We start from the raw sequence: 27,937 nt of genomic DNA, 5'->3' as shown, positions 1-27,937 counted from the left end.
ATTACCAAGGAGTTAGGGTATGGGTGTGTGAAAAGAAAGTCTGTGCTTTTGAAGGGAATGAAGTAATGGTGTTCTGCCTGCTTGAGTGTCAGAGCACAGGAGGCTGGGGTGTGCCAGACATTTGGGCTGGTTGCAGGAGGGCATAGTGGATAGGAAGGGCAGTATGGGAGGGTCCCAGAGATTGCAGGATATCCAAGAATTGAGCCTGCGGGTCTTAGACATCTTCAACAGGCAAAGTGAGGGCAGTGGCCATATGCCAAAGTAAGTTCTGGTACTGCACTAGGTCAACAGGAGTTGAGAGTATAGGGGGAATGACGGCGTCGTTCGGAGACAAGGAAGTGCCCATAGGTACTGGGGTTGGTGAAGGCGCCGTTGGTACTGCCAGTGCTGCTGGAACGGGGTTGGCCTGAGGACTTTGAAGACAGAAGGAAGAGCCATTTGCATCAGAGATGGCCAATGCTGCAAGTGAGGTGGTATGCTATGCTCATAGTGGGGCTTCCAAGTGGCCCAGTATGGCCAGGCATAAGGGTCGCCAGGTGGCAGTGGTGCCAAGGTGATACCACGGATCAGCCGATGGGACATATACTGAAGGGTATGGATGGGGCCAAGGGTCCGGGCTGTATAGGCCACTGTTTTCACCCCACATACTTGGAGTCACCATTACTTTAAAGATGGGCAGAAAAACAAATTAAAATAATAATCACAAAACAGCTATCCAGGCTGTTTCCTTCCTAGGAGGCAAGTAAACTCTCAATTTTTAGTTTGCCCATTTAAATAAACAAATGGTAAGGAAAGTAGGTTACCTATTTCAGCATGGTGCCCACTTAGTCCTGATTCTTCCCTGGTTTGTGGGGTAGAAAAAATGAGAGCCCTTGTCCCCTTTCCAATACTGATCATCCACTCTCTGTCTAGAATTTACACTCTTCCTTCCCAGGAACATGCTCTTCTCCTGCAAGCCAGTGCTTTTTTTTGTGTGTGTGTGTGTGTGTGTGTGTGTGTGTGTGTGTGTGTGTGGCTTCTACCACATCATGAGGCATGGCCATCAATTCCACCTTTCAAAAACCTTAGTAGTGGACTACAGCTGTCATCTCCTTTCTCCAGGCCCGACACCTCAGGCAGTCTCTATAGTCTAAGTGCAGTGAATGGGGTTAGCCTCTTCCTGATTCAGCCAAGGATTGCGTACATAATAGCCCATCACAAATAATCTAATTGGTCAAAGCTTACTGAAATTATTACTGCCAAGGAGCCAGTGCTGTGTAAACAGTATATTTTTTTACTGCGTTTCTTGGTTTTATCCTTTGGCTTTTGTAAGATGTGTGATCTTGATGCTCTAGAAGATCAGTTTCTCTGTTTCTTTTGATGGCATATCTGATGCCATGTCTATATCTGCAGCACAGCTGCACTGTTCTTAGTGAAAATAGTGATATACTGATTAAATATTACATGTAACCAATTTACAAGCACATAAAAGCACCTATGCTTAAAATTATAAAATATCACAGAACGTCAAAGTTGGAAGGGACCTCAGGAGGTCATCTAGTCCAACCCCCTGCTCAAAGCAGGACCAATCCCCAACTAAATCATCCCAGCCAGGGCTTTGTCAAGCCTGACCTTAAAAACTTCTCAGGAAGGAGATTCCACCACCTCCCTAGGTAATGCATTCCAGTGCTTCACCACCCTCCTAGAGAAAAAGTTATTCCTAATATCCAACCTAAACCTCCCCCACTGTAACTTGGGACCATCGCTCCTTGTTTTGTTATCTGGTACCACTGAGAACAGTCTAGATCCATCGTCTTTGGAACCCCCTTTCAGGTAGTTGAAAGCAGCTATCAAATCCCCCCTTCTCCTCTGCCGCAGACTAAACAATCCCAGTTTCCTCAGCCTCTCCTCACAAGTCATGTGTTCCAGTCCCCTAATCATTTTTGTTGCCCTCTGTTGGACGCTTTCCAATTTTTTCACATCCTTCTTGTAGTGTGGGGCCCAAAACTGGACACAGTACTCCAGATGAGGCCTCACCAATGTCAAATAGAGGAGAACAATCATGTCCCTCGATCTGCTGGCAATGCCCCTACTTATACAGCCCAAAATGCCATTAACCTTGTTGGCAATAAAGGCACACTGTTGACTCGTATCCAGCTTCTTGTCCACTGTAACCCACAGATCCTTTTCTGCAGAACTGCTGCCTAGCCATTCGGTCCCTAGTCTGTAGCGGTGCATGGGATTCTTCCGTCCTAAGTGCAGGACTCTGCACTTGTCCTTGTTGAATCTCATCAGATTTCTTTTGGCCCAATCCTCTAATTTCTCTAGGGCACTCTGTATCCTATCCCTACCCTCCAGAGTATCTACATCTCCTCCCAGTTTAGTGTCATCTGCAAACTTGCTGAGGGTGCAGTCCACACCATCCTCCAGATCATTAATGAAGATATTGAACAAAAGCAGCCCCAGGACCGACCCTTAGGGCACTTTGCTTGATACCGGCTGCCAACTAGACATGGAGCCATTGATCACTACACGTTGAGCCCAACGATCTAGCCAGCTTTCTATCCACCTTATAGTCCATTCATCCAGCCCATACTAGTTTAACTTTCTGGCAAGATTACTGTGGGAGACTGTATCAAAAGTTTTGCTAAAGTCAAGGAATAACACGTCCACTGCTTTCCCCTCATCCAGAGTCAGTTATCTCATCATAGAAGGCAATTAGATTAGTCAGGCATGACTTGCCCTTTGTGAATCCATGCTGACTGTTCTTGATCTCTCCTCTCCTCTAAGTGCTTCAGAATTGATTCCTTGAGGACCTGCTCCATGATTTTTCCAGGGACTGAGGTGAGGCTGAGTGGCCTGTAGTTCCCCAGATGCTCCTCCTTCCCTTTTTTAAAGATGGGCACTACATTAGCCTTTTTCCAGTCATCTGGGACCTCCCCCGATTGCCACGAGTTTTCAAAGATAATGGCCAATGGCTCTGCAATTAGATCAGCCAACTCCTTTAGCACTCTCGGATGCAACACATCCAGACCCATGAACTTGTGCTCATCCAGCTTTTCTAAATAGTCCTGAACGACTTCTTTCTCCACAGAGGGCTGGGTCACTTCCTCCCCATGCTGTGCTGCCCAGTGCAGTAATCTGGGAGCTGACCTTGTTCATGAAGACAGAGACAAAAAATCATTGAATACATTAGCTTTTTTCACATCCTCTGTCACTAGGTTGCCTCTCTCATTCAGTACGGGGCCCACACTTTCCTTGATTTTCCTCTTGTTGCTAACATACCTGAAGAAACCCTGATTTCACTCCTGCATGCCCAAGCAATATTTTTATACTCTTCCCTGGTCATTTGTCCAATCTTCCACTTCTTGTAAGCTTCTTTATTGTGTTTAAGATCAGCAAGGATTTCACTGTTAAGCCAAACTGGTCGCCTGCCATATTTACTATTCTTTCTACACATCTGGATGGTTTGTTCCTGTAACCTCAATAAGAATTCTTTAAAATACAGCCAGCACTCCTGGACTCCTTTCCCTGTCATGTTATTCTCCCAGGGAATCCTGCCCATCATTTTCCTGAGGGAGTCTAAGTCTGCTTTTCTGAAGTCTAGGGTCCATATTCTGCTGCTCTCCTTTCTTCCTTGTGTCAGGATCCTGAACTCGACCATCTCATGGTCACTGACTCCCAGGTTCCCTTCCATTTTTGCTTCCCCTAATAATTCTTCCTGGTTTGTGAGCACCAGGGCAAGAAGAGCTCTGCCTCTAGTTGGTTCCTCCAGCACTTGCACCAGGAAATTGTCCCCTACACTTTCCAAAAACTTCCTGAATTATCTGTGCACCGCTGTATTGCTCTCCTAGAAGATATCAGGGTGACTGAAGTGTCCCATGAGAACCAGAGCCTGTGATCTAGTAACTTCCATTAGTTGCTGGAAGAAAGCCTCATCCACCTGGTCCGGTGGTCTATAGCAGACTCCCACAACAACATCACTCTTGTTGCTCACACTTCGAAACTTAATCCAGAGACTCTCTTTTCTGCAGTTTCATACCAGAGCTCTGAGCAGTCATACTGCTCTCTTACATACAAAAGAATTCCCCACCTTTTCTGCCCTGCCTGTCCTTCCTGAAAATGTCCTTTCTTCTTGAAAATATCAGTCAAAAATATTTTATTCTCCTTTATACATTTTTATTAAAATGAATCTGTCTAAAACTGGAAGAAAAAATACGTATTTATTCACCATCATCCCCCATCAGAATGTTCACCTGTGTTGCTGAAGAGTTGCTGCTTTCTGTTTTTGGATAATTTTTACTTCCTGTAAGTTTGGGCCCAGGCCTGTCAGACTATTGTGAGCAACATTATGATTTTAGTATTCAAAATTATCCTGCATAAGAGTTTGTTCATAAAACAAAAGTATATTCCATTTTAATTATTAATACCTTTAGAGAGGGTATATTCTACACGAAAACCACACATACATCAGTTTTACTATAAAGACTCCAGAAAAGTTATTGATTCTAAACCAAAATTTTTTTTTTGACAAACACAAAAGGACCTTTCAGTTTTAAAAACTTAGTTTGTATTTCCCACCCACCACAGATTTTATAAACATTTACCATGTGGTGGGAGAGAATTAATGGGACTACAGGGAGCTGGAGAATTAATGAATGAATGAATGGATTCGATTCCAAGGCCAAAAGGGAGTACTGTGATCTAACCACATCTAACACATGCCATGGGACTTCCCTGAACTGATTCCTGTTTGAAGTACAGCATATTTTTTAGAAAAAAAAAATCCCATCTGATCTGGGGGAGGTGGAAAAAATAATGGTGGGGAATGAAGGAAAATTGTGGGGTGGGGAGGAATTTGCTGGATTTGGGGTATCTCTGTAGGCAGGTGTGCCCCTTAGCATGCTGTGTCCCAACATCCTGCCTCCTGGCACCTCCCCACATTTCTTTATCCCCAAAGAATCACTACTTTCCCATTCTACCTACTTTATTGCATTCCCATGCTCTTCTCAGCCTCCTGTTCTGCCACCCCATATATTCCCCTTCCCTTAATCTCATTCCCATCTCCTCACTTTCTGCAATCTCACACACCTATGGTGAATAGCAGGTAGCCTTCGTACTGCAGAATATTTTGGCTTCAGTCCCTTTTGGAAATAATGGCAGATAGCAGGCAATTTTTCTAGATGCAGCCTCACCATCACCTACAAAGGATGAAGAAAAATGGTGGCACTTTGGGTAAGGACAGCCTGGCTTCAGTCTCATTGAAAACAATAGAAGACAGACCGTTTTTAAAAAAAGAAAAAGGAGTACTTGTGGCACCTTAGAGACTAACAAATTTATTTGAGCATAAGCTTTCGTGAGTTACAGCTCACTCCAAATGCATCCGATGAAGTGAGCTGTAGCTCACGAAAGCTTATGCTCAAATAAATTTATTAGTCTCTAAGGTGCCACAAATACTCCTTTTCTTTTTGCAAATATAGACTAACACGGCCGCTATTCTGAAACCAGACCATTTTTAGTAAGAGCAAAAGATCACAAGGAAGTCTTCAACTTTTCCTGGTAGCTTTAAGAGAACCTAAAATTGCAAAATTCATGAGAATTGGCAACTCTAGTAAAGTACATTTATCGATCCTGCACAAATTAGATGTGAAATTTAAACTGTATGGATTTAAAATCTGGCAGGGAGTTCCCATTAATTTGTATTTGTATTTTTTTATTTTTTGGAAGGAGAAGGCGTTAGGATAAATACCAAAAAGGCAGAAAGGGCATAAGTATTCAATAAATGTTTCTGTTCTGTATATGGGGAAAAAAACAAAAGTAGTTATATATAAGGAAACACTTTCTATTCCAATAGTAACTCAGAAGGATGTTTAACAGCAGCTACTATAACATTTTTAAATCAGCAAGTTCAGATAACTTACACCCAAGAGATTTAGAAGTCATGGCTAAAAAGCTCACTAGATCATTAATGTTAATTTTCAATAACTCTTGAAACACTGGGGAAATTCCAGAAGACTGTAAAAAAACTAATGTTGTGCCCATACATAAAAGTGGTAAAGGGGATGAGCCAAGTATTTTTAGGCCTGTGATCCTAAATAATGGAGTGGCTCATTCAGGACTCAGATAATAAAGAATTAAAGAAGTGTAATATAATTAATGCCAATAAACATGGATTTATGAAAAATAGATCCTAACTTTCTTTTTTTGATGAGACTACTGGTTTTATTGATAAAGGTAACAGAGCTGATTTAGAGACTAACAAATTTATTTGAGCATAAGCTTTCGTGAGCTACAGCTCACTTCATCGGAAGCTGTAGCTCACGAAAGCTTATGCTCAAATAAATTTGTTAGTCTAAGGTGCCACAAGTACTCCTTTTCTTTTTGCGAATACAGACTAACACGGCTGCTACTCAGAGCTGATTTAATATATTTAAGCTTCTGTAAGGCATTTGACTTGGTACCACACATTTTGATTAAAAAACTAGAAAGATATAAAATTAATAAGCCACATATTACAAAAAAAGAGAAGGAGTACTTGTGGCACCTTAGAGACTAACAAATTTATTAGAGCATAAGCTATCGTGAGCTACAGCTCACTTCATCGGCTCTAATAAATTTGTTAGTCTCTAAGGTGCCACAAGTACTCCTTTTCTTTTTGCGAATACAGACTAACACGGCTGCTACTCTGAAACCACATATTACATTGATTAAAAACTGGCTGATAGGTCTCAAAATGAGAAGGTTACTCACCTTGCAGTAACTGAAATTCTTCGAGACGTGTTTCCCTGTGGATGCTCCACTCCAGGTGATGATGCGTCCTGGCACCGTTGATCGGAGATCTTTGGTAGCAGTGTCTGGTCGGGATGCACGCGATCAGCTGCTGTCTCGTGGTCTCGTTAGAATATGCCTGAGAGCGAGCGTCCCACACCCCCCTCAGTTCTTTCTCTACCCTGGAGATGTCAGAATAGTACTCCCAAGTAGAGGGGCAGAGGGTGGGTAGTGGAGCACCCACAGGAACACACATCTCAAAGAACCTCAGTTACTGCAAGGTGAGTAACCTTCTCTTCTTCGAGTGCTGTCCCTGTGGGTGCTCCATTCCAGGTGAATGTGAAGCTGTACCCACTATGGTTGGTGGGATTCTGGAGTTGTGGAAGTGACAACTGTAGACAGTACTGTGTGGCCTACTATGGTGTCTGCTGTGGTATCCTGTGTGATAGCATAATATTTGGCAAATGTGTGGTCAGATGTCCATGTGGCCACCTTGCAGATATCAGTAATAGGTACATTATGGAGGAAGGCAACGGATGTTAACATCACCAGAATAGTGAGTTCTGATGCCCTCGGATGATTGGACATTCCGAGTTCCACTTGGAAAGTCATCTGGGAGTTGTCCTGTCAGTTCTGTGGCGGGTAGAACTGCAGAAGAGTTTGTGGCCTGAAGTGCTTCCTCTCTGTTGCAGGGGTATGAAGGCCAGCGATTTGAGGGTGGCCCTTGAGTCCTTCAACCTATGAAGTTTCTTAAGGTTCTTCTCTGAAAAAAAGGGCTAAATCCTCAAAGGGGAGGTCTTGTATAGTCTGCTGGACCTCGTAAGGGAGACCAGAGACCTGCACCCAGGAGCTGCTCCTCATTGCCACCCCTGTAGCCATTGCACGGGTGGCTGCATCTGCTCCATCCAATGCAGCCTGTATGGAGGCCTGTGCAATCAGTTTCCCTTCCTCCACCAGCACAGAGAATTCTGCACAGGAGTCCTGCAGCAGCAGCTCGACAAAGTTGGCCATCATGCCGCAGGTGTACAAATATCTGCTCACGATGGCCTGTTGGTTTGATATGCGGAGCTGCAACCCCGCAATTGAATAGACCTTCCTCCCGAACAGATCTAGTTCTTTAGCCTTCCAATTTTTTAGGGGATAGTCCCTGGTAGCCCTGGTGCTCACAATGTTTGGCCACGTCCTTAACCAAGGAATCAGGTGTGTGTGTGGGTATATAGGTGTTCAGATCCCTTGGAGGGAATGAAGTACTGCCTCTCATTCCTCTTGGCCATAGGGGGCAAAGAGGCCGAGGTCTGCCCAAGGACTTTGTGATTTCACTGATGGTCTTAATCAGTGGCAAGGAAATGCAGGCAGGCCCGGAGGGGGCGAGGATGTCCACCAGGGGGTCAGCATCCTCCACCACCTCCTCTGTCTGGATTCCCAGGTTCTGGACCATCTGCTGCAGCAACTGCTGCAAGACCCTGCTCTCTTCCAAGGCTGGGGCCGTTGAAGTACCTGCAATGTCCTCATCTGGGAAGGATGAGGACGAAAGCCCTGGCAGTGGGCCTTGCTCACTCCCCTTGATGCTGAGAGGGTCACACAGCACCCGGTGTTGCCGTGCTGCCGCTTCCACAGTCTGTGGTGCTGAGGTCGCCGCTGGTGGCAAAGGCAGGGGTGTCGCTGCCATTGATGGTAATGGTGCCAACAGTGCCTGTGTAGGGACAAAGAACGCCGACGCCATCAACGCCAATCGAGACCTTGATCTCTGGCTCTGTCCCTGGCTCTGATGGTAAGCCTAGGACATCCAAAAGGGCCACTGCATTGGGGGTTGCCACTGGGCTGGCCACGGCACCAGATAGGGCTGGCAGTCATGCCAGGACCTGGACCTTCTGCTCCTTGTCCTATCAGAGCGGTAGGATTCCGCTTCTGAGGTGGAAGACCATGGAGGAGAGGTGCTCCGTGGTGCCAGGGATTGAAGGACCGGTGTGGCTCCCCCACCTGGGTGGACTGTGCCAAGGAGTGGCGTGCCATCATTGCTGGCTTGTCCCTTGATGGGATCAGGAGTTGTACAGTCACCAGTGAGGCATACAAGGTCCTGGCTTGCCTCTAATGCCTCCAGCATAGAGGGGAACTGAAGCTCTCGGACATGCTGGTCTAGAGAGCAGCGAGTGCCCAGACTCGACTCAACCCCCAAGGGGGCAGGAGTCAACGAGACCTTGGGAGGCAGGGGGGCTGAGGTGATATGGCCTGGTTCGGGTTTCCCTGCCGCAGGTTGGGGGACATGGGCACTGGGGACTGAGACCAGTGACTCACAGAATGTTGTCTATGGCCAGAGCAGAGTCTCCTTGGAGTCCTTCCTCGGCAGCGGTGCACTCTGCACTGATGAGGAGATGCTGGGCATGGGCTCTGCCAACCCAGGGTCAGATTGTGGCTGGAGTGCAGCCTCCATGAGGAGGATCTTGAGCCTTTGCTCCCGGTCTTTTAAAGTCCTGGGCTTAAACCCATTATATATCCTGCACCTTCTTTCGGTGACTCTCCCTGAGACACTTCAAGCACAAAGTGTGTGGGTCGCTCCTGGGCATAGATTTACCACAGTCCTCACAGAGTTTAAACCCCAGGGACGAGGCATGCCCTGGTGACACAGGAATGTTGCGGGGTCAGGATGGAGAGACCCCCCCCAAGGAAATTTATGAACTATAAAACTAACTATATACACCAAAAAAGAGTTTAAACCCCAGGGACGAAGCATGCCCTGGTGACACAGGAATGTTGCGGGGTCAGGATGGAGAGACCCCCCCCAAGGAAATTTATGAACTATAAACTAACTATATACACCAAAAAACTGACACTGCCAAAAAAGCGCTTGCCGAGGCAAGAGCAACAGAGTGTTCCAGCTAGCCATCACTGGTGGTAAGAAGGAACTGAGGGGGTGGTGGGTCAGCAGGGCCGTATATCAAGTGCCATGACGGCGCAACTCCAGGGGGCATACTCCAGGGGAAAAATCTTCCAGCTGTCATGCATACAGCCTGCGCATACCTAATTGTAATTGACATGAGCAATCACTCAAAGAATATTTAACAAAATCATCATTGATCAAGTTTGCATATGACACAGTTTGGGGAAGTAGCAAATAATGACGAGGACCGATTGCTGATTCAGATCAATCCAGATAAGCTTGGTAAGCTGGGCTCAAGCAAACAATATGTACTTTAATGTGTCCAATTATAAATGTATACATCTAAGAACAAAGAATGTAGGCCATACTTACATGATGGGGGACTCTATCCAGGGAAGCAGTGACTCTGAAGACGACTTGGGATACCAGTGGATAATCAACTGAAAATGCATCCTAGTGTGATGCTGTGGCCAAAAAGGCTAATGTGATAAACAGGGGAATCTCAAGTAGGAATAAAGAAGTTATATTACCTCTGAATAAGGCATTATTGCAACCTCTGGTGGAAAGCTTTGTCCAGGTCTGTGTCCACAATTCAAGAAGAATGTTGATAATTTGGAGAGGGTTCAGAGAAGTGCCACAAGAATTTGGAATTGGAAACATACCCAAGTCTAGTTAGTGTAACAAAGAGCAGGTTAAGGGATGACTTGGAAGTCTACTATTTGATAATGAGCTCTTCAATCTAGCAGACAAAGATGTTACACAATCCAATGGCAGGAAGTTGAAGTTAGATAAAATCAGACTGAAAATAAGGTACACATTTTTAACAGTGACAGTAATTAACCATTGGTACAATTTATAAAGAGTCATGGTGGATTCTCCATCATTGGAAATTTTTAAATTGCGATTGGATGTTAATCTAAATGATATACTTTAGTTCAAACAAGAATTATTTTGGGAAAGGTCTCTGACTTGTGTTATACAAGTCAGTCTAGGGGTCTGTGAAAGGTTGTTTTTAATACAGAATAGCAGTTTTCAATCTGTGGACCTGTGGGAATCCACAGACTATGTCTCAGATTTCCAAAGGCATCTGCACCTCCATTCGAAATTTTTTTAGGAGACTGCAAATGAAAAAACTGTTGAAAACCACTGGACTAGATGATCAAAATGGTCCTTTCTGGCCTTAGAATCTTAATAAATTTGTTAGTCTCTAAGGTGCCACAAGTACTTCTGTTCTTTTTGAGGTTACAGATATTTACTCTCCTTAGTATACAGTCATGCTGTTCTCTCAAGTCTTGCTCACTGTTTCTACAGTGCACTCATATTTTGAATACTTGCCTTCACTATGACTATAGAGTTTACTACAACAAAAAACAACCTGAAAATTAGGAAGGAATGTTCTAAGTATTGGTTTCCCCCTAAAGGAACTAAAATGTCTAGCTTGTACGTATGCTGGCCCAGGTCAGAGTGTCTTACACATCTTTGCTGTTGAGCATTATATCTTTAAGCTCATGGAAGTAGCCATAGTTCAAGTGTATCCTATCATCAAACAAGAAAGCTGTTTGGTTTTGTTCTTTGCAGGCCTCTCAAATACAAACTCCGATCCTTGCGGTTTGCATTCATGTTGGTGTGTTTTTAAATAAACTTTCCCCTGCACCATATACATAACTAGCAGAGCATAAGCAGGGACGTAATTTTTTGAAATGTTTGTCCTTATGAGAAAAATGTTACATTGCTATTTTCACATCTAACCTTGTGTCAAAATCCTTTCATTTTCATACTTTGGATGGGAAGAAAGAGATGACAGCGATGAAAGGTGTGGAATAAATATTTAAGCTTGGGAATCAAGTCTGGGGAGGTTCTTGACACTGATATCATTGTGGAAGATGCAGTAGGGTTCTTGTTCCTGTATTTCATCTCCAAATCCAGAAACGCAAGGAGCAATGAGACTCGAAAAAGACGAAGTAACACCTCTCCAAGAAATTCATATGGTACAAAAAACAGATTGTGTCACGCTAAGTTCTAAGTTTGACAATTTGGTGAATTAGAAATTCCTTTTGTATCTGTTTTTCATGTTCATAAAGTCAAGTTTCAGACCTGCCACTGGTTGTGAAAGGTTGTCATTACTACAGAATAGCAGTTTTCAATCACTGGAATTAAACAGACAAATTTTGCTTCAGGAAGAAGTTGTAGACTCCCCCCTTTTCCCAGTGAGTTTATCCAAAACAAAGAGTATCTGTTGCTGTTTCTCTGCAGACTATTGGTAGAGTCTGATACTAGCAGAGGTGAAGTATTGTAGGCACAAAACTATGCTGACAGCTCTCATGATAGGTCTGCCCACTGAAGACCCCAAAGAGCTCAAATCTTTTTTTAGGAGACCTTTTTCTCCCTTTCATTTTGAGAGCTGAGAACTAGGAAACTCAGCTGCAAATAGAAGTATACTTAATTAGACAAACTAGTTGAAATACTCTCCAGACTCATGGACAGTTAGAGATCTAACTGCATCCCAACCAGCTAGAATTGTGCATGTAGAAACACACCATTGTTACTATGTCAGTGACTTAACTGAATGGAGGTACATAACAAATCTGGAGTCCAAGAAATAAAAATATTCCCTTGACAGATTATTTTTTGCTATTCATCTATTTGGAACCCCAGATACATTGATGTGAATCTTGAAAACTAAAATTTTTTAACTGGCCTGACAGTTCTTTTGAACAACTGACACTACTACATGGATATTTTAGCTAATTCCAACTCCAGTGATTGCATACGAGGTAAATGGTTGAAATTATTTTGCCTGTGTCATACAGGAGGTCAGACTAAATGCTCTAAGGATTCCTTCTGACTATAGAATTGGTTAATGAATTCTGCCATCCTAAATTTCACTAGTTTTTCAAAATGTATAGAATCTTCTCTGACTGATCTCCTTTCGCATTTACCCCTCTGCCCATCAATGCCACCAGCCTCAATGCCTAGTTTGCATCCCTAAACCTGTTTGCCACACCAGCTAGCCTCATTCAAATCCCTCCTAAAAACTCAATTCTGCCATTTTATCCAATAGCACTGAAGGGGGGAGGGGGGGGCTTATATGCAAAAGGTACAGCAAGATGTAATGATAGCTTAATGAGGGCTTGTCTTCACTACCAGGGAGATCGACACTGCTGCAATTGATGCAGCGGGTGTCAATTTAGTGGGTCTAGTGAAGAAACGCTAAATCGATGGCAGAGCACTCTCCAGTCAACCCCGGTACTCCACCTCGCCGAGAAAAGTAAGGTAAGTCAGCTGGAGAGCATCTTCCGTTGATGCAGCACAGTGAAGACACCAGGGTAAGTCGACCTAAGCTACATTGACGCCAGCCTCGTTATTCACATAGCTGGAGTAGTGTAACTTAAGTTGACTTACTCCAGTAGCGAAGACTGGCCCTGAGTTAAGAAACAGATGAGATTATCACCCTGGTCCTTCCTGTCTCCATCTGCTCCTTATTGTCTGTTGATGAATCTCAGCTGGATCGTTACATTTTTACTTTTCTGGGCATGGACCATGAGCTAAAATCTATGCTGTGGCCAGGAGCTGTTCAGCACAACAAAGAGGAAGGGACATCATGGAAATTGTTACAATGCCCAGATTTTCTGCCCAGCTGCTGAATTAAGTTAGAGCAGCCTGAAGTTGTCTAATATTTTATAACACTACACAGTTCAGGACATGTTATTTTTCAAGCTCCAAACTTGTGTTCAGCACTTCACAAAAACAAAACTGAAGACAGAGCCTTCAAACTGCTCTAATCTACCCCAACTGGCAAGGACTAACAGGAATAACAGAGACTTGGTGGGATAACTCACATGACTGGAGTACAGTCATGGATGGTTATAAACTGTTCAGGAAGGACAGGCAGGGCAGAAAAGGTGGGGGAGTAGCACTGTATGTAAGGGAGCAGTATGACTGCTCAGAGCTCCGGTACGAAACTGTGGAAAAACCTGAGTGTCTCTGGATTAAGTTTAGAAGTGTGTGCAACAAGAGTGATGTCATGGTGGGAGTCTGCTATAGACCACCGGACCAGGGGGATGAGGTGGATGAGGCTTTCTTCCGGCAACTCAAGGAAGCTACTAGATCGCATGCCCTGATTCTCATGGGTGACTTTAATTTTCCTGATATCTGCTGGGAGAGCAATACAGCGGTGCATAGACAATCCAGGAAGTTTTTGGAAAGCGTAGGGGACAATTTCCTGGTGCAAGTGCTAGGGGAGCCAACTAGGGGGAGCGCTTTTCTTGACCTGCTGCTCACAAACCGGGTAGAATTAGTGGGGGAAGCAAAAGTGGATGGGAATCTGGGAGGCAGTGACCATGAGTTGGTTGAGTTCAGGATCCTGACGCAGGGAAGAAAGGTAAGCAGCAGGATACGGACCCTGGACTTCAGGAAAGCAGACTTTGACTCCCTCAGGGAACAGATGGCCAGGATCCCCTGGGGGACTAACATGAAAGGGAAGGGAGTCCAGGAGAGCTGGCTGTATTTCAAGGAATCCCTGTTGAGGTTACAGGGACAAACCATCCCGATGAGTCGAAAGAATAGTAAATATGGCAGGCGACCAGCTTGGCTTAATGGTGAAATCCTAGCGGATCTTAAACATAAAAAAGAAGCTTACAAGAAGTGGAAGCTTGGACATATGACCAGGGAAGAGTATAAAAATATTGCTCGGGCATGTAGGAAAGATATCAGGAGGGCCAAATCGCACCTGGAGCTGCAGCTAGCAAGAGATGTCAAGAGTAACAAGAAGGGTTTCTTCAGGTATGTTGGCAACAAGAAGAAAGCCAAGGAAAGTGTGGGCCCCTTACTGAATGAGGGAGGCAAGCTAGTGACAGAGGATGTGGAAAAAGCTAATGTACTCAATGCTTTTTTTGCCTCTGTTTTCACTAACAAGGTCAGCTCCCAGACTGCTGTGCTGGGCAACACAAAATGGGGAAGAGATGGCCAGCCCTCTGTAGAGATAGAGGTGGTTAGGGACTATTTAGAAAAGCTGGACGTGCACAAGTCCATGGGGCCGGACGAATTGCATCCGAGAGTGCTGAAGGAATTGGCGGCTGTGATTGCAGAGCCCTTGGCCATTATCTTTGAAAACTCGTGGCGAACGGGGGAAGTCCCGGATGACTGGAAAAAGGCTAATGTAGTGCCCATCTTTAAAAAAGGGAAGAAGGAGGATCCTGGGAACTACAGGCCGGTCAGCCTCACCTCAGTCCCTGGAAAAATCATGGAGCAGGTCCTCAAAGAATCAATCCTGAAGCACTTAGAGGAGAGGAAAGTGATCAGGAACAGTCAGCATGGATTCACCAAGGGAAGGTCATGCCTGACTAATCTAATCGCCTTTTATGATGAGATTACTGGTTCTGTGGATGAAGGGAAAGCAGTGGATGTATTGTTTCTTGACTTTAGCAAAGCTTTTGACACGGTCTCCCACAGCATTCTTGTCAGCAAGTTAAGGAAGTATGGGCTGGATGAATGCACTATAAGGTGGGTAGAAAGCTGGCTAGATTGTCGGGCTCAACGGGTAGTGATCAATGGCTCCATGTCTAGTTGGCAGCCGGTGTCAAGTGGAGTGCCCCAGGGGTCGGTCCTGGGGCCCGTTTTGTTCAATATCTTCATAAATGATCTGGAGGATGGTGTGGATTGCACTCTCAGCAAATTTGCGGATGATACTAAACTGGGAGGAGTGGTAGATACGCTGGAGGGGAGGGATAGGATACAGAAGGACCTAGACAAATTGGAGGATTGGGCCAAAAGAAATCTAATGAGGTTCAATAAGGATAAATGCAGGGTCCTGCACTTAGGATGGAAGAATCCAATGCACCGCTACAGACTAGGGACCGAATGGCTCGGCAGCAGTTCTGCGGAAAAGGACCTAGGGGTGACAGTGGACGAGAAGCTGGATATGAGTCAGCAGTGTGCCCTTGTTGCCAAGAAGGCCAATGGCATTTTGGGTTGTATAAGTAGGGGCATAGCGAGCAGATCGAGGGACGTGATCGTTCCCCTCTATTCGACACTGGTGAGGCCTCATCTGGAGTACTGTGTCCAGTTTTGGGCCCCACACTACAGGAAGGATGTGGATAAATTGGAAAGAGTACAACGAAGGGCAACGAAAATGATTAGGGGTCTAGAGCACATGACTTATGAGGAGAGGCTGAGGGAGCTGGGATTATTTAGTCTGCAGAAGAGAAGAATGAGGGGGGATTTGATAGCTGCTTTCAACTACCTGAAAGGGGGTTTCAAAGAGGATGGCTCTAGACTGTTCTCAATGGTAGCAGATGACAGAACGAGGAGTAATGGTCTCAAGTTGCAATGGGGGAGGTTTAGATTGGATATTAGGAAAAACTTTTTCACTAAGAGGGTGGTGAAACACTGGAATGCGTTACCTAGGGAGGTGGTAGAATCTCCTTCCTTAGAGGTTTTTAAGGTCAGGCTTGACAAAGCCCTAGCTGGGATGATTTAACTGGGACTTGGTCCTGCTTTGAGCAGGGGGTTGGACTAGATGACCTTCTGGGGTCCCTTCCAACCCTGATATTCTATGATTCTATGATTCTATGACCCCATGGACTCTTCACAAATAGAGGATACCTGGTGTACAGCATGCCCCAGCCATTGCCTTTTATACAGAATAGGGGTTGCTGTATACCCACTGGGGATTCCCCCATCTGGAATCTCCAAGAGAGAGTTTCAATTTTCTTTCTGCCACCTGAGCAGTACAAAAAGCAGAGCAGAGCTGAAAATCTAACCCCCACATTTCCACTTGATTTTGTGAGGTGCCTAACATACTTCTGGGTGCTCAAAAAGAATAAATATTAATCTCTGTCAAGCAGTTTGTAGTATTATGCACTGTTAGATACTTGCCACATTTCACCCAAGATTGGGTGCATTGGAGCAGTGGATTAAGGGATTCTTGGTATAATCTGCGTATCATGCAAGGTCTTTCAAGCAGAGGCCTTTCAGGCAATTTGGCAAATTAAGAACTGCCAGACTGGATCAGACTTGAGTATGCTGGTCTCGTATGCTGTCTTCAACAGTGGCCAGTTCCAGAAGCTTCACGGGGAAGTACAAAAAAACCCCTGCAGCATGGCAAATCTGAGATCCTCTACCTTGATGAAGATCTCATCCTAAACCATAATAGTTAGAGATTGTTTTAAAGTTTTAAGAATGACATTTAATATCCCTTCCAAAATTTTATTAGTATTAGTTTTAACTCCGGATAGTCTTGTTTTCCATATAAATGTCCAATCCCTCTTTGAATTTTACTAATCTTCGCCTCCATGACAATTTAGATTCGAGAATTCACTGACAATTATGTGTTGTGTGGAAAGAGTATTTTATCAGTTTTAAATTTGCTACTGTATAATTCATTGCTACTGTGTAATTCACTTATGTTACAAGTGGGAGAACAGCAGCTCCCAATCTACATTCTCTATAAGATTTGTTATTTTGGAATAAAATTTATTAAAAAGGTCTGAAATTTTATTTGTCTATTTAATAGATATTAGACCAAAATTAATAAAAAAGAGAATAGGTAAAAGTAGTTAATAAGCTAAATTTTAAAATATATACAGGAAAAAATGGAACTAAGATGAGTGTCAAGTGTCATTTTGCTTATATGTTATCTTTCTTCCTCGCCATACACATGTTATCTGTGTCCTGAACATTTGACGTTTGAACTTTTCCTTTGTATAAAATTTTCACTATTAATTGTATTTGCATTGCATTGCATTGCATCTTGCCTAATGTTGCCACTCTAATTCTCTCAAGATCTTCAAGCTGCCATCTTTGTTTTAATAATTATTAAAAATACAGATTTCTTGGGAGATTCGATTCTCTAGATAAAACTTTTCCTTCATGCAGAAAAGGAGACATTTAGCATATGCTGACAGATTTTGGGAAGTGGCAGAAAAATTATGCATTTAGGCTAGCACATGCTACTAGTACCCCGGGGGGGAGGGGAAGGGGTATCACAGAGACAACCGACTGTGCAGCAGACTAGTTACCAAGTTATATTTCTAACTAGGGTGACCAGACAGTAAGTGTGAAAAATCGGAATGGGGTGAGGGTGGGTAATGGATGCCTATATACGAAAAAGCCCCAAAAATCGGGATTGTCCCTATAAAATTGGGACATCTGGTCACCGTATTTCTAACTAAGATGAGCTATACCATAATTAACACCAATGGCCAAGAAAGCCAAGGTACTTCTTCTCACTTCCCTCTTTACTCTGCACAAGATGGGGGAAGGGAGGGAGGTTGTCAAGCAAATTTTTGATGCATGCCATTAACCTAGACACCCAGTATGAAACAAGATGGCTATCCACTCCTACACATTAATTTATTTCTTCATGTTGTTCTTTGGAACCAAGGTAGTCAAGAACTGGACTAGCAACAGCATAAAAAAGAAAAAAGTATTAGCCCTCAACTCCTAATTCTTACAAAATTGCATTTATTAATTTTTTTAAAGCTAAGGCTGTTTATTGCATTTTGCATCACCGTTAAAATTTAGAAATTATGTAGTAACATGTATACATTGATGCATGACGTGTACTTGACTACAGTATCTCAACAATTTACGTTTGCTCTAAACACACTAAACACTTGAATAAACATTATTGCTAATGATGGAATAGCTCCATCTTCTGGAATAAGTTATTTTCATGTCAACCATCTTTGTATTACCAACTTGGATCTATATGTAAAAACTTCTATTTTAAAGCCTGCCTAAAATAGGGGTTTTTTTTTTGTTGGGGAGTGGAACTGGGGATAGAGAATGGGAGAAATTTAGAGCAATAATTTGATTTTTAATAGACTTAAGTCATCATTTCCTTATGAAATAGAAAACAATATAGGTTAGTTTGCAGTATGTCATATTAATAAGAGTCCTTATTTACTCAAAGGATATCCATAATCTAATTTTGAGGACACCAGGTTAGCTTCTGCTTCAGGCAAAACATACCAGCATATACTTAATTTAAACACAAAGTCAAACATTAAGTGCTTTCTTGAATCAGTGCTGAAGTATTATCCTCAAAAGGGATGGACATGAGCACATGCTTATGGACCTTCCTGAAATGGGGTCTCTTACTGGTTTTAGAAAAGCACGTAAGCACATACTTAAATTTAAACTATAAATGTTTAACTAGTTCTCTCTCAAAGTTAAGCATATACTTAAGTGCTTTGCTGACCTGAGATTTCAAGCACATGCTTAACTTTAAGCAGGTTAGTAATACTGTAGTCTCACTGAACTCAATGGGACTCTTCATTTGCTTACAGTTAACTTTGTACTTAAGTACTTCACTGAATTGGAAACTCAGTTCGCAAAATAGAAATATTAAAACTGATTATAATGCTTGAAATTTATTTTACAATCAAGTAACTTTTCTATCTCAGGAATATTTTATACTGCTGTTCCTTGAAAAAACAGGCATTAAGTAATGTTTTAGTTACTGAAGTTGTGCCATTGCCTGGAAAATCAGGAAGCATTTCACAGCAACAGTCAACAGATTACTGAGCATTATAGGTTAGATAAGCTATTGACTATTGCTGTAAAACGTTGCCTGATTTTCCAGGCAATGGAACAACTGCAATCGTTTTGGGGAACTAGTGCCAATTCAGCCAATCAAAATAAAGAAATTAAAAATGTATATATTCATCTGCTTTTATATTAGTAGTATATCTAAAGTTAATACATACTCATGGTCAGAAGAGAGTAGCAAAAATTTAAATAAATTTCTTTATCAAAACAAAGCACTAGCAGCTTTATTTCTTTGTAGAAGTAAGCATCCCTATGTCCATTCTTCTATAATAAAGGAAAATGAAAAAGTTGTGCATCTTCGCAGGAAATGAATCTCATGGCGATCAGATCTATAAAAACCATTTTTTTCCCTCTTTCATCTCAGCAATAATTGATTCTTATCACTAGATTCTTAAGTCATTAGGAATACCATACCAATTACCTACTTTATAGTAGAATGCTGTACCATGATTTCTTGGGTACCACAGGAAATATCATTGCACAAATCACCATATTGTCTGCATTAGTCAAACAAGAGCAGGGAACAAACAAAACTTTAGAGGCTAAACATATACATCTGGAAATCAGATTCCTTGTGCAAAATATATATTGAACAGACATAGAACAAAGGACAGCAGATTTTTTAAAAATTATCTTTTGACTTTCTGCCATTTCATATGTCTTCTGTTTTTTTAAACGGAGACATTAGTTAAAAGATCTCTCACAACCCATAATCAAATGTTAGTTGTATTTAAGTACAGCATAGCAAAGACAAATCAAAAAAGTTTAAAAATGTAGTACACTGTATTACTTTTTGTAATACTGCATTAAAGTCCCTTTTGCTAAGGCTATGAAGGACTGATGTACAGAAATATGGGGTACCAGCATTTCTGTTTGGCAAAATAAAAATGGACAAGAAAATTACAGCATTGCCATCAGACATTTTTACAAAATAAATGTCTAGATGATCACATGCCTTAGGCTTATCTCATTTTTAATATATATTTTATTTGAAGGGGCAATTCAGAGAGTCACAAATAAGGAAAGGACACTAAGGTTTTAATAAGGGCAACAAAAAAGTTGTTTTCACCAGTATAGATTCACATTACAGTACACCAATATTGACAGCATTCTCTTTTGTCTATTTTTGGTACATAAGATGGAATCTCTCTACATAACCTTATAAGGCTTCAGTAACTAAAAAGTAAAAAAACCTATTAGTTTACAATTTATTTAAAAATTCTGAAAGACACAGCAAGTTCTAAACTTTAGTAGTGCTACCCATACACAACCATCTGGTTGAAGAACCCAGTAAAAGAGCCTCCTTTCAAGGAAGCTTGCAACAGTAGAGTTGTGCAATATGGATGTTTCTTACTACAAGAAAAAAAATTACACATGGCACATTCTCATTCATATTTTGCAATGTAAAAAGTTACAAACATACCTAATCAAATAAATAATAATAATAAAAAAAAGAATTTGAATGTGTTTGTTAAGTATCCTAAAACCACTACTTAGGATAATGGCAACTTTCACTCACGGAATATTTACATGGTAATACCCAGGTCAGGGTACACTGCTACAAAACTCATAAAACGAAGAGTAAACTTGAAATGGTTTTCCATAATAAAGATCTAGCAGCATGACTATCTAATGCTGTTTTGTTTTTCCTGACAGCTTTTGGAAGTTTGTTTTAATCTATATCTTCATCCAGTTCATAATTGTCTTTATCATAAATATCTTTTACTAAAAGAACCCGTACGAGCATGTGTTCCAAAGTGTTGCGGTCCAGTGAAGTGGAAGTATACCAGACAGGGCTATCTGAGGAAACAGAGCATTCCGGTTGTAAATAGAACACATCCATTCTCTGATTAAGATTCTGTGGGCTAAAAGAAAAAAAAATGGTCAAAAGAGTCAGTTTCACATGACAAATCTATACAGGTTTTGAGTTTTAACATCCTGTGCGTACAACTATAAGTGTGCATATACATATTAGGAGTTGAGGATTAATGTGGAAAAATACTGCCTTCTGGTTTGAAAATGGGACCTTATGGTGGCATAAATGGCTTCAACCATTCTTGCCCAACTGAGGTTGCTTTTCAATCTAAGGTGCTGTAGTTCTCTATAAACTAAAAACTATTATATATTTCCTTAAAATTAAGAAGGTTGATGCTGTCAACCTGTGGAACTCTTTGCCAGAGAATGCTGCGAAGGCCAAGATTATAACAATGTTCAAAAAAGAACTAGATAAATTCATGGAGGTTAGGTTCATCAATGGCTATTAGCCAGGATGAGCAGGGATGGTGTCCCTAGCCTATGTTTGCAAGAAGCTGGGAATGGGGGACCTGGAATGGATCACTTGATGATTACCTGTTCTGTTCATTCCCTCTGGGGCACCTGGCATTGGCCACTGTCAGAAGACAGGGTACTGGGCTAGATGGACCTTTGGTCTGACCCAGTATGGCTAGTCTTAAGAGACAAAAAACTTAAAAACCCGTTTCCTGCCTTTTCTCTCCAAGGTTTGGCTGTTTGGCATACGTCTTACTATCTTGCTCCCTTAGCTCCTGGGTCCCTATTATATGGGTCCCCTTGTTTTTTCTATGAAGCTGCTTTGCAGTTTCCTAGTGAGCCATGCAAATCTGGTGAACTTGGTGCTGTTGTGGCTCAGATGCATCTCAGCATTCTTTAAGCCAGTGGAGAGGATTCTTAAGGAAATTCTCAAAACAAAGCTGCCCAGAGAAAGTCAATAATTTTACTATTATATTTTTAAATTATTCTCCTCCCCCTTAAATACTACAGATTTTAAGAGCCCATAGTACTGGGACATGCTTTTTGGTTCAAAGTATTTAGCTGGCTTTTCTGGACTGGCACTTGCAGATTGCAAACATTGAGATCTCAGGAAAGATCTACACAATGCAGAGATCTACGCTCTGAGATTGATCAACCGGCAGTCGATTTAGTGGGTCTAGTAAAGACCTGCCAAATCAACAGCAGACTGCTCTCCAGTCGACCCCTGTACTCTACCACTGACGAGAAGAGTAAGGTAAGTCGATGGGAGAGTTTCTCCCGTCGACCCCCCCGAGGTGTAGACCCCGCTGTAACTTGACCTAAGATACGTAGCATAGGTCGACTTACTGCAGTAGTATAGACATAGCCTCACTCAGCTGCAAGAACAGCTACTTTCCTACTTTGATAGAAACAGACATCATTGTTGGAAGTTGTTTGGATTTGAAATATTACATTTAAACATTTTAATATCCTCAGCTGATTCTCAATAATCAGATCTGTTTCTGTTGAAGCAGGCTACGAAACGATGCCAGCAGCTGAAAGTGATAGGTGTCCCTTTAAAATTTCAGCTGCAGGTTGTCAGCTGATTCTGAAGTACCAATTTCAAAACCCACTTACAGAACATAGGGACCATTACTTGAAAATTGAGAGAACAGTTTTACTTAAATATTTTTTCAAAAGAGGTATTTTACAAAATAATTTCAAGTGTGCAGAAAACCTCTCCTCCATTGAGTCCAGGTATTAACAAGGTGTGGCAGCAAACAAGACCAGGAGAGAGAGCCTGCAATTGCAGTAGGGAGAATAACTGAGACCCATTCTAAGATATTGTACTTTAAAAATGTGACATCATTAGGAACAGAAGAGCTATTTTGGAAGCTTCTAAAATTGTTTGCTTTTCTCTCTCCTTTCACTCTTTTCAAGTTAGTTTCTTGAAAGTGTTTTGTATACCCCATCTACTGGCTACATTGCAGTAGTTAACAAAAATCTACCTCTACAATATGCAATTACATACGATCATCCCAAGGTGTGCGATTCTAGTGTCTAAGCAAACATTTTAGCAGAGCAACGACTATTTAATGGGAACTGGTTTTCAAATATTTAATAGAACACTGAAAACCATAGTGAGAAACTAAAGACGTAAATTCTATACTTGGACTTTGTTTCTGCCATACATTTCAAATTGTATCTTCACTTTTTAAGGATAAAGTGCAGTATGCTAAAACATTTTGGGCTTTATATTATACTTTGTGAAATTTCTATGGAACTTCTTAGATTATTAAAAAATTGTAAAATGTTTCCCATTTTAAGTCCTTCAGCTTTCTACCACATATACATTTCCAAAACATTCAACTCTTGAAATGAAATTTTCTAAGTTTTGTCTGCCTGAAGTTTTTAAAAAAAAAAAAAAAATTAGTTTTTTGAAAAACCATTCATCCATTTCTAAGTGATGGGCTCGTGAAAAAATTGCCCTCTCATTGTGAAAAAATTCTAAGGGTGTATTCTGCCTGGGCTACAACAAAACCATCTGAACTTGAAATCTACCATATAAGCAGCAATCTTCAAATGAGAATAAACTCTAGAATTTTTTTAAAAAATTACTCCATAATATTTACCTGCATAACAGAACTTTTCATTAAATTGTAACTAATGTGCAATTTATTTTCAGCGGGATTTTTGCCTGACTGAGAATTACAGAATTGGGCCCTTAACACCAATTCATCAATTTACAAGCAATATAAAGAATGTAGAGGAAGATATATCATGATCATGTTTGCTCAAACTAATATTTATTTCATTCTGAAGAAACCAAAAGAATATTAGTATGCAGCTCGCGTCTGTTAAGAGCAGAATTACAGCTGTTTGAGAGTCTTTCAATCAGTAATAGAAAAAACTTAAAATACTTGTCTTCAATAAAAACAGAGAATATTTGCTTGGAATAACCCCTTATTATCACCACAAATAAAAGACACTACCGTGGGGTTGAGTATTTGAATCTCTCCAAGTTTAAATACCTTGTGGTTTTCTTTTACACCATTCACATTCTTATTTAACATTTAAACAGAGGGAATCAAAAGATAATGGAGCTTTATAGGCCTAGGTTACCAAATCCAGAAATCAGTAGTAAAGTTGTTGCCATCCTGAAGGCCTATATAAAATAAGACTGTTTTGCAGTCCAATTAGTGAACATATATGCACACCACAAGACACATCATCAATATCTGAATCAACTGGGTCTCCTGTCTGAGATTCTCATGATTTAATAGTGTGACGGGGCAAGGCCAGATGGCTATGGAAGAGTAGTCCTTTTGGGATCCGGGAAGTGGGCGGGCAAAGCCCGTCCACTGCTTAAAAATCCCCCCCAGCCTAGAAGGGGGATCCACAGGACCTAGATTCCAATTAATTTCAGGGGACAACTAATGAAATAACAGGGACAGGAGTGTGGTCAAAGGGTCAAACGAAGGGAACTGGACAGGGACACCGAGCAGAGAACCCCGGACAGTGGTCACTGCTCCCTCAAAGGCATCAAAGGAGTCAGAGGACGCCGCCCAGAGGAACTCTGCCCAGATACGTGAACGGACCGAGGATCGGAAATAGGCCCCATAGTCACAGGAGACTCCATCAGCCAACCTCCTCGCTCTGGTTTTATAGATGGCCATTTTAGCTAGGGCCAGGAGAAGGTTGACCAGGAGATCCCCTGACTTTGTGGGGCCATGGATAGGGAGTGCATAAATAAAAAGGTGAGGGAAAAGTGCAACCAAAAGCGTAATAGAATATTGATGAGGAGCCGGAATAGGGGCTGCAGCCTGGCACACTCCAGGTATACATGTGCCAGGGTTTCCCTCACGCCGCAAAAGGGGCAGATGTCTGGGATTGAGGTGAACCGCGCCAAGTAAACGCCCATGCTCACAGCTCCATGAAGGAGCCGCCAACTGACATCCCCGGCGGGTCTTGGGACTAAGGGGAATATAGGCTGGCCCACCGGGGCTGCTCACCCTCCAAAGGTGGCAGGAGGTCCCGCCATTTTGTATCGGGGCGGGACACGAGGGTGAGGGCGTGAAGGGTGTGGAGCATGAGCGTGTATAGATATTTTCTTGGCGCAGTTTGAAAGCAGACCTTGCTTACAGTGAAGGGATGAGGGGGTCGGTTGGGTCCACGGGGCAGGGGTCCAATTAAAAGGTCTGGCAGGCCTGGGGTACGAGTGGGCGGGGCGTGCCCTCGTGCAGGACCCAGTCGAAATAAACTCAAGCAGCGGGCGGCAAAGCAGCCTTCACCTCCTGAAGTATGTGCCGGGGAGTACAAGGTCTGGAGAGCCCCATGAGCTGAGCGATCGTCAGGGGATCCAGCCAGTCTCCCCGGTCATAGTCCAGGAGGTCTCCGACTCTTGTGACTTCTGCCAGGAGCAACCTCTGGCGCACCGAGCGGGACTCCGCCACCTGCACATGGAGCTGGGGGTTGTGTAGCAGGGGCTCCGCGAGGAGATCTGCCCCCTCGGTGGCCGCCACGGACCTGGTCGTTGAAAACAGTTTCCAGGTCCGGAGGAAGTCCTGGTAGAAGACCGGCAGCCCGGAGAGGTCTTGCGGAAGACCTCTCTGATGGAGATAAAGGAGCTGCCGGTCATATTGGAGCCCTCTGAAGCGGCATAGGAAGGCGTGCGCCAGTATGCTCCACGCCGGACTACCTGTACCATAAAGGAGCCTCTGCAGGGTCTGGAGGCGGAAGACATGGTCCTGAGTAAGCGGACATTTCAAGCCCTGCCCTCCCTCCTCCAGGGGTAGATGGAGAACCCTTACAGGGACCCAGTGCAGTCCTGACAAAAGAACTCCAGAATCGATGTCTGGAGGTTGGCCAGGAAACCCAGGGCCGGGACCAGGGTGTTGAGCCGGTACCAGAGTATGGACAGGACTAGTTGATTAAGCACCAGCGCTCTCCCTCGAAGGGAGAGGCACTGGAGTAGTCCTGTCCATTTCTGGAGCAGCTCTGTCACCCCGCCCTCTAAAGTCTGCCAGTTCTCCGCTGGAGAGGGATGCGTGGCAGAGAGGTAAACGCCGAGATAGAGCAGTGGACCCGTGGTCCACCGGATGGCCTGAAGCGCGAGTGGGAGGGAGCTTGCCTGCCACCAGTCCTCTACCACCAAACCAGAGCTCTTGATCCAGTTGACCCGCGCGGAGGAGGCTGCCAAATAGATGGCCTGGCAAGCCTCCACCCGCGTCAAGTCGCCTGGGTCCTGGACCACGAGGAGCACGTCATCAGCGTATACTGACAGGACCAGCCGCAGCTCCGGCTCCCGCAGCACCAACCCTGTCAACCTCCTTTGGAGGAGACAGAGGAAGGGTTCGATCGCCAGAGCGTACAGCTGGCCCGAGAGGGGGCACCCCTGCCGTACTCCTCGCCCGAAGCTGACTGGTTCGTTCAAGGTCCAGTTGAGCCTGACCAGACACTCTGCGGAGGCGTACAACGCCCGGAGAAAACCCACAAACTGGGGTCTGAAGCCAAACGCTTGCAGAGTGCTCAGGAGATACCTCTGATCCACCCTGTTGAATGCCTTCTCCTGATCTAAAGACAGGAGGGCGAACGACAGACCATCCCTACACCCGGGTTCCAAAAGGTCCCGGACCAGATATAGGTTGTCGAAGATGCTGCGGCCCGGGATGGTGTAGGTCTGGTCTGGGTGGACCACGTCCACCAGCACGGACTCTCTATGGAAGAGTAATGGGAGACAGATATATTAGCTCCAGGCTAAACAAATCCCTGGTACCAGGATAAGTGAAATGCAAGCTGCTCCAGGTCAATTAAGACACCTGGGGCCAATTAAGAACTTTCCAGAAGGCAGGGAAAAGGCTAGGTTGATTGGGACACCTGAAGCCAATCAGGGGCTGGCTGAAACTAGTTAAAAGCCTCCTAGTTAGTCAGGTGGGAGTGCATGTCAGAAGCTGTGGGAAGAACTTGCACTGTTGGAGAGGCTGAGTAGTACACACCATATCAGGCATAAGGAAGGAGGCCCTGAGGTAAGGGTGAAGTGGAGCTTGAGGAAGTGAGGGCTGCTGTGGGGGAAGTAGCCCAGGGAATTGTACATGTCATGTTTCTAAAAGGTCAGCTACCATAGCTGATACTATTAGGGTCCCTGGGCTGGAGCCCGGAGTAGAGGGTGGGCCCGGGCTTCCCCGCCCCCCCACTTTTGCCCCCTGATTAATCTCTGAGACTGGGAGACAACAGAGACTGTGCAAGGAAGGATAACTTCTCCTCACCTCCCTCGCTGGTTTATGATGAAAACGGCTCAGGAGACTGTGACCCTTGTCTCTAGAGAAAGAAGGGTTACATGGAGGGTCACAGTGAGCCTCTGAGGCTAGCGAAACCCGCCAGAAACACGGGACCCATGGAGGCAAGGACAGAGCTTTGTCACAATAGATATAGAAACCAAACCATACTCTGACCCCTAGAATGTCTTTCTGCAGAGCAGAAGGGGGAAGTCTGTGCTGCAAATTTCAGTGCTTTCAATCTGCCACTTTCTCCAAGCACTACATTCACTTTATTTGTTAAACATTATTTCAGATTGCACCATAATAGTCTCTCCTTCTGCAACTCCCTCAACTCTAAAAAACATACCTATACTAGTCCATGAAACACTTACCTTTTAGATAGATAGCACTCAAACATTTTCACAGGACATCTAGCAGGATTTGATGTGTTTTCAATTTGTTCAAACACTGGCTCATCATCTTCATGTTTCCTTTTTCCAGTAGTAATCTTATCTTTAAAAAGGAAAAAGCCCACCTAAGCTCAAACTTGAAAACATTAGGTAATTTCATTTGTATATTTAACATAATAGATTAGGGTGAACAAAAGTTCCACCCAGAATACTGCAATGCAGTCACTCGCATCTCTAAACTATAGAAGTAGCCCATAGATAAGGTTCCAACATTTGACACGGAGGCTACTTGGATCAAGATGCAATATTTAATGCAGGGAATCTTGCAGTCTCTGCAGACCACAAAT

The 27,937-nt window shown here is 43.4% G+C and overlaps 1 protein-coding gene and 1 long non-coding RNA gene across 34 annotated transcripts in view; one reads left to right on the top strand and one right to left on the bottom strand.

Moving 5' to 3' along the window:
* Window positions 1-581: 581 nt before the first annotated feature.
* Window positions 582-22,223, top strand: LOC122457893. Its single transcript, XR_006277609.1, has 3 exons — window positions 582-592; window positions 12,817-12,824; window positions 22,061-22,223. It is a non-coding gene; the product is annotated as an uncharacterized LOC122457893 (long non-coding RNA).
* Window positions 20,195-27,937, bottom strand: part of ZMYM2 (zinc finger MYM-type containing 2) — a 190,509-nt gene continuing 182,766 nt past the window's right edge. For all 33 annotated transcript variants that reach the window (XM_043504246.1, XM_043504261.1, XM_038420584.2 and 30 more), the window contains 2 exons: window positions 27,573-27,693; window positions 20,195-21,042 (listed from right to left, as the gene is read on the bottom strand). In XM_043504246.1, coding sequence (XP_043360181.1) covers window positions 20,850-21,042; window positions 27,573-27,693 — 314 coding nt within the window. In that variant the 3' untranslated portion in view covers window positions 20,195-20,849. The remainder of the gene's footprint in view (window positions 21,043-27,572; window positions 27,694-27,937) is intronic.

Source organism: Dermochelys coriacea, chromosome 1 (assembly GCF_009764565.3).
Source record: "Dermochelys coriacea isolate rDerCor1 chromosome 1, rDerCor1.pri.v4, whole genome shotgun sequence".
Classification (NCBI taxonomy): Eukaryota; Metazoa; Chordata; order Testudines; family Dermochelyidae; genus Dermochelys; species Dermochelys coriacea.
Note: the sequence above shows the minus strand (reverse complement) of the source record. Positions and strands in the feature narration are given on the sequence as shown.